Raw genomic sequence first — 6943 nt, forward strand, 5'->3', positions numbered from 1 at the left:
ATTTTGTAAACCATTATGTACGTATTACAAATTCAAGAATTGATTAATGAAAAGTATTCAGAAAAGAATTGTGTTTCGTTCAATTACATTTTAAGTATTAAGAAATTATTTCCGCAAAGGTTTGAAAATGTGACGTCTTGAAAGAGAATAGATAAAATGGAAAAAATGATTTGTAAGTTATATGTTACATAAAAGAAAAAAAAATTACCCATTTTTCCAAGACATTAAATATAGTAATTATGAAATAATAGAGAGTTACTCACAAAGAACAATGCGCTAGTGTGAGAAATGAAAATAGTTAATATAAATTGCTGAATCTTAGTAAATGGTCAAGATTAAAAAGATACATGCATATGAATATCCAATAACTAAATTTTAATCATAATCATATGTGATTGGTTATAATGCCCAAATTTATTATTCTCACAGTTTTTATATAAGAACTATTCTCAATTGAGTCACTCCTTGAAATGATTTAAGTATATGATTAAAAATTAGAGAAACAATCATATTTTTGACCAAATAATTATAATTGATTTGCACACAATTAAATAGAAACATATACAAACATAACAAGTGAGTAACCATTGACGGACATGATCAAGTTTGTCCCCTATCCGACCTAAATATTATTCAGGTCTAATTTTTGAACTGAATCTGACCATGACCTGACCCAATTCAAGGCCGGTCATAATCGAGTCAAACTAGGTAAGCGGATAGGGTCAGATCCTACTCACTCCTACCTCTAAGCTCCATCTAAATCATCATACACAAGAAAATAACATATATAACTTGTAAATCAATTATTAATAAATAAAATATTATTTTATGATATATGCCACTTTCTCGTAGATATGAGAATTTAATAGAAAAATAATAGTATGTAACACTATAACGAATAATAAGAGTTACTAGGTATGTTTCAGTAAAAATACATTATTTTTACATTGTATTTAGCATCTCCAATGATTGTATTAATTTGTGACATAAGTTAATGAAACAATTAAATGAGAGGACGAACCAAGCCCTATCAATTTTCGGACGTTTGACCAGCCATGACCGGCCAGACCAACCAGGTCTAGGCACAACGCTGTAGTTATTCTTGTAACAGGGAAAACTTAAATATACATCTTCACTATTTCCACTTAAAATCTGCTTCACAAATAGAGTAATAACATTCTCCTGGAACCACAGCTGCCAAGAAGATCTAAAACAAACAGTTGCTTGAAAGCAAGTACTGTTATCTTAGTTTCTAATTCCAGCACTTCAACAAAGAAACAACAAGTATAATGTATCACAACTTCCTTCCAATTTTTGCAAACTTTCGGGCAACTCCAAATAGAACGGCCTTGGTGAGTAGTCCATGATCAAGGGTGCAAGCAAGGGCAATAGCTCCACCAACAACTAGAAGCTTCGGTATGTTCCTCCCAACTGGTTTGCTAGGAGAATCCACCTGATTTTCAGTCTCTAACATGTTACTGGTTGTGTTTTCCAGAGACCTCAGATAGTCTTCACTTACCTTAGTGCTGATGTTAGCAGCAAGAGCGGAGCGCGACAGTGGCACACCTGAAGCCCTCTCTTTCTCATATAACCTTAGTCCAGGATCAAACTTCTTGACAGTTCCCCACATACCCCGACGAACTCCGATCTTAGCAAGTTCCCAGGGTATTCCCATGTCTTCGTAATGAAACAATAACACTTCACATGCAGTCAGCTGGCCATCTTTTCTTGATTTAACTAATCAACATAAGCAAGAGATGCACATAAGTCTCTATTGTCTATGAATCCACAACAAATGAAGACAACGTAGAATTTAAAAAAGTCTTGCATCCCAAGCTTATAAGGGAGCACATCTTCTATCCCAAAAAGTGTGTTCACTTCATGTTGTCAACCACTTGTGATTTATTGAAAAAATATATTTAAGTTAAATTTTTAATATCTAAACATTTTTCTGACCAATTATAAGTGGTGGAACATGGAGTGACACATTTTTTAGGACAAAAGATGCCATTCATGCTTATAAACCCTTCTCTGACAAAAAAAACTGAATTCCTTCATGTTCTACCATACAACAACAACCAAGCTTTTAACTAACATTTATATGAAACCAAAATCACTTTTATTTGAGTCCCATTTCCAAACTTTAAGAGAACACTTCTTTCACAAGACAATGATTTAGTCTTTAATTTGATGATTTGAGGAGTAAATTCTAAAATTGAGTTGAGGAGGGAGGCCTTGAAGTCAAAAGTATCAGATAATTCAGGTCTATTGTTTTAGTTATTATATCAATGATTTAATTTTTTATCATGATAAATTCTTTTACCAGTAGCGGAGGTCAGGTCTAGTTTAAATAATGTGAAGTGTGAACACACATTAATCATTTCTTACAACATGCAATGACTGTTGAATAAAGAGTGCTTCAAGAATTAAGGTCTAAACTGCATGTTACCTGCACGAATACACCAGCTTGAGTAATATAGATCAACTCGCTTAGGTTTGCTGCGCCTTGGCAAAGAGGGGCAAGGTACACCCTGGACATGCAAAATATGGAAACAATTGATATCACAAATTAGAAACATAGCATATAAAAGACCCCTCTATAAAGAGTGAGAAAACAACTGCAATTATCTATTAGCATTGGCTATTCTCCAAAGTGAGAAATAAGTTACTCAATTCGAATCACTTCAGTGTATGACAACTAACTGCTAAGACTCAATTGAGACAACCAAACCGCATGCTTTACAAATACAAACTTAACAACTTTCATCATATCAACATTGATGAAAAAGCAAGCAAAATGAGCTAGTTAACTCTTAGTACACAGTCTCAATACACAAGTTAGCATTTAGGAGAATAAGATATCATAAGAACCTTGTCATCAAATTCACATGAATCTAGATGCAATTCATGTGACTCTGCTCTGCAGCGATACGGATCAAAGTGAATCATTGTTGGTCTAGAATTGCAAGACAAATTGTGTGAATCAAATAAGAATCATCTGATTATATTTCAGCAGTATAGTATCTCACATGTGGTTTTTGCATGATCAGGTCACGCAATAAAACAGGTTGGTTACTGCATGACCCGCTTTAAAATCCTATTTGCCACCATTATCTTTTTCAAAAAATGTCAGGAATCCTTCCCTCCCGCTCATACCTAATCAGAATATTTAAGAATAAAACCTACTCTTTTTTCTAAACCTTCTGCATCTCTACCCGGTCTGAGTTATTGTTCCTTTCTCCCACTTTACGTGCTTTTCCCGGCTTGACAACCATGACAAGAACACATGCCAATTGAAGCATTATATTAGCAAGAAGTTTCAGTATCTAAGTAACCAGCGGACCCAACCTTGACATTCATTATGGTAGCAAAGAAAGAGTCAATAGTTTATGAAATCAAAACTCAAAAGAACCAGTCACATGCATGACATGTCCAGAGGGACCAACATCCATAATTACAAGAAAACTCATACTTTTAAACTAAAATATCATAGAAACATAATAATTTTCACAATGAGAACTGATAAGACAAGCTTATGCGCAAATAATAAGATTTTTCTTGCTCAAAGGCATTTGCATACCTTTGTTACACAGTAATAAGCTTGTCCTGAATTCCAAATTCTGCGGCCTATGACATATTCTCTGTCACTGCAAAAGAATGGAAACTGTAGCAAGGGAGAATTGCACAGCATGAGATAGCAAAAAATTGAGTTGAGACTTAAGATGTTTGGAATGGAATGAGATGGTACTAGATTCCAGTCAATTCTAAATAATATGATGGGATTGGATAGAACCTAATGGATTGGATTCCATTCAATGCCTCTATTTTTCTTCCCTCCCAATTTGGGGGGTATTAGATAGAATGAACAGAACCAACTTATCATTATTCACTTCAATCCATCATAAAGTATCCAAACAATAGTATAGAAACTTTCAGTGTTTTATAATAGAGTGTCTTATGATAGAGCATTATGGCATCGCTTGATCTATATAACCGATTTCACCTAGTGGGATAAAGGCTCGGTTGTTGTTAGTATAAAAACTTTCAGTGTTTTATAATGTGAACCACATTTCAGAAGGGCCACAAAGTCTTGGTTGCGGCAGCCACCACAACCTCAACAGGCCATGATCGTGAGTCACACTGACAATAACGTGGTCAGCCGCAATTTAAAACACTGGGAACACAAGTATTAGATATCCAAGCATAGCCTAAAACAGGTAAAGCTAGTAACAAAAAAAGTAAAGAGTGGCAATGTGAGTAACCTTGCAAACCCAATGCACTAGCAATGTTCCTGTAAGAGGGCTTTCTTGTATGGTATTTGCATATAAAAGCATATCATCCCACTTCGACCGGAACTCGTCATCCCAAAAGAAATCCCTAACCAACTCAGGACTAGCATCTTCAAACACAGTTCTGCTTCGATATTGTGGCGGTCCATTCTAACAATCACAAATATACATATTGAATTCATGTTCAATTGAATAAGTGAAATGCATTATAAAATAAAGGATCAAAAAAGAATACCTCAGGATCCCTACGCCAAGCTTCAAAGGACATTGTAGGGGTAGAACGGTCCATCATCGGAATCCAAACAGGACCATCATCTTTTTCCTCAACTAACTTGCATAAATAACTTAAATCTTCTTCCGTCAAAGAAGAATTCGCATCATCTTTCTCAACCTCTGCACCAGAACTGCCCATGTACAATTACGATTAAATAAATAAAACACGCCAATCGGCCGGAAACAGGTTGTTTCCAGGACTCGAAAATAAACAAATAAGCAGCAATCTTATCATTGCGCCGAGTCTTGAAATGAAATTAAAATTATGTAATTGATTTGATTACCTAGTGGTGGTGGAGTAGGAATAGGGAGAGTGAGTAGAAGTGAGAGGAGAGAGAGAAATGAAGCGGAAGTTGAGAAAATTAGAAAACCAATTGACATGATTGGCCCATTTAGGTTTCCACGCCCAACCAACCAAAACACCTATCATAATAGGAGCTATAAGCATCATAACATCTTTCAATAAATCCACAATTCCAGAACTGAAACTCACTCTATTCATAATTCCCATACGAAACAGGATAAAATTGAAATTATTATTATGAAATTTAATTGAATCCCTTTCTCACTCAATAATAATCGAAAATTATAGACATGAAAGAACAGCGATTATTGGAGGGAAATAGATAAGAATAGAACTTAGAAGAGATGAGGTAAATGAAAGAGTATGAATAAGAAGAATGGAGTGATAGATTGAAATAAGCGATTCGAGAAAGAAGATGACAAAGTAGTTTTAGGGCTATAGGGATAAGAATGAGAGATAAGCGCAGCACTCATTACACGTGTCGATCCAGTTATCCGTGTGTCTTTTGTGTATTATCTCCCTCTCTATGGTTAAGAAACTATTAACTAATTAATTTTAGAATACACATCTCATTCTTAATAAATTTTGTTTTCTAAAATCAAACTCTTTACTTTTTAATATTTATATCACTGCACCAAATTTTTTGTTATTTATGTATATTCATCAATTAACCAATTAATTTAATGAAATATCAATTTGTGGATTTCAGACCTCACATTCACTTTTGCATTTTATATTATTTTATTTTAAGGTGTTATATAGATTACGTAAATTATGGGCCATAGGATATATGTGTTTATTCATCAATTAACCAATTAATTTAATGAAATATCAATTTATGGATTTCAGACCTCACATTCACTTTTACATTTTTATATTATTTTATTTTAAGGTGTTATGTAGATTACATAAATTATGGGCCATAGGTTGATTGTGCCTGCAAATGGGTTTTGGTATTTAGTTCCCTAATTTATCATCTACCAAGCAATCTTTCTATCCTACATTTTTTCTCTGAATAAATATTTATATATAGTTGTTATATTATTCATTTAAATTATTTTTAAAGAATCAATAATTACTAAATATAAATAACAGATGATGTAATAACAATACATAATATTCCTACATTGTCATATATCTTTTTCAATCAAATCTAATATGTTTTTTTCTATTCTCTCATCTTATTTTTGTTTATCCACATCAACCTACACTTATTCTAAGGTTATTACAGAAACATTCGGCTTCATCCAACCCCACCCACTTTAATCATGGCCACATAATATTTGTTCCACTTGCTTCAGTTATTCACACCTTTTTTTCCTTTCCAAAAATACCTTTACTATAAAATATGACAAAACAATTACCTTCGGCCTTTAAATTATTTTTTTGTTTTCAAGTGGGTCCACGAAGTTTTTTATTTCAATGAAGTCCTTTAGGTTTTTTAATAGTTCAAGTTTCGAAAATTATTAGTGAAATTTTGTAAATCTTTAAATTCTAAACTTAATGATACAAAAATTATGAGTTCTTAGTTAACAATAAAAGTATTATGAGAAAACCCTATCATGAGGACCAAAATGGAAAGAAAAAAATTAAACTTTGCTCCAAAATATATTTATGGAAGTAATACATTTCTAAAAATGCATGTATATATTTGAGTAATAAATCATGGTTACAATGATAATTAGTATGGCATGTAGTAGTTGTATTAAACATATCATTACTTGATTGAGAGCAATTTCTGAAATCGAATGGAATATTGAAATAGATGTATAATTCAAGTATTAGAGTGTATCTAGTCAAGTTGTTATAGCTTACTATAAACAATAGTTGAGTTTGTTATAGTTACTTGGTAGTTGAACTACTTTACTATAGAAGGAAATGATGTATTCTTTTGATTCAATAAATGAGAACACATAATTCTCTCATAAACTATCTTCTTCTTCCTCTCTACTTTCTGTTTTTCTGCATCAATCTCCAACAAACTTGGTATCACGAGCAAGAAGATCAAAAGAACCTGTTGGGTAGAACATTGCAATTTTCACTAAGTGTGAAGATTCGTGTAGCTTTCACTGCGTGT

At 33.0% G+C, this 6943-nt stretch overlaps 1 protein-coding gene across 1 annotated transcript; it reads right to left on the bottom strand.

Annotated features, from left to right (window-relative positions):
- On the bottom strand, nt 1205-5323 carry LOC109354359 (phosphatidylcholine transfer protein-like). Its single transcript, XM_019596809.1, has 6 exons — nt 4847-5323; nt 4525-4693; nt 4263-4439; nt 3581-3664; nt 2450-2531; nt 1205-1737 (listed from the first exon to the last, which is right to left on the bottom strand). The coding sequence occupies exons 1-6, from the start codon at nt 5071-5073 to the stop codon at nt 1295-1297; spliced, it is 1182 nt and encodes a 393-aa protein (XP_019452354.1). The 5' UTR covers nt 5074-5323; the 3' UTR covers nt 1205-1294.

This window comes from Lupinus angustifolius, chromosome LG08 (genome assembly GCF_001865875.1).
Source record: "Lupinus angustifolius cultivar Tanjil chromosome LG08, LupAngTanjil_v1.0, whole genome shotgun sequence".
Lineage (NCBI taxonomy): Eukaryota > Viridiplantae > Streptophyta > Magnoliopsida > Fabales > Fabaceae > Lupinus > Lupinus angustifolius.

Excerpts from the sequence above, each read along its gene's own strand:
- LOC109354359 (XM_019596809.1), bottom strand. The coding sequence starts at position 5,073 with ATGGGAATTATGAATAGAGTGAGTTTCAGTTCTGGAATTGTGGATTTA. Across the intron at positions 4,694-4,846 it reads TCCTACTCCACCACCACTAG|TTCTGGTGCAGAGGTTGAGA; the intron begins GTAATCAAATCA and ends GTACATGGGCAG. Across the intron at positions 3,665-4,262 it reads TAGTGCATTGGGTTTGCAAG|TTTCCATTCTTTTGCAGTGA; the intron begins GTTACTCACATT and ends CCCTTGCTACAG.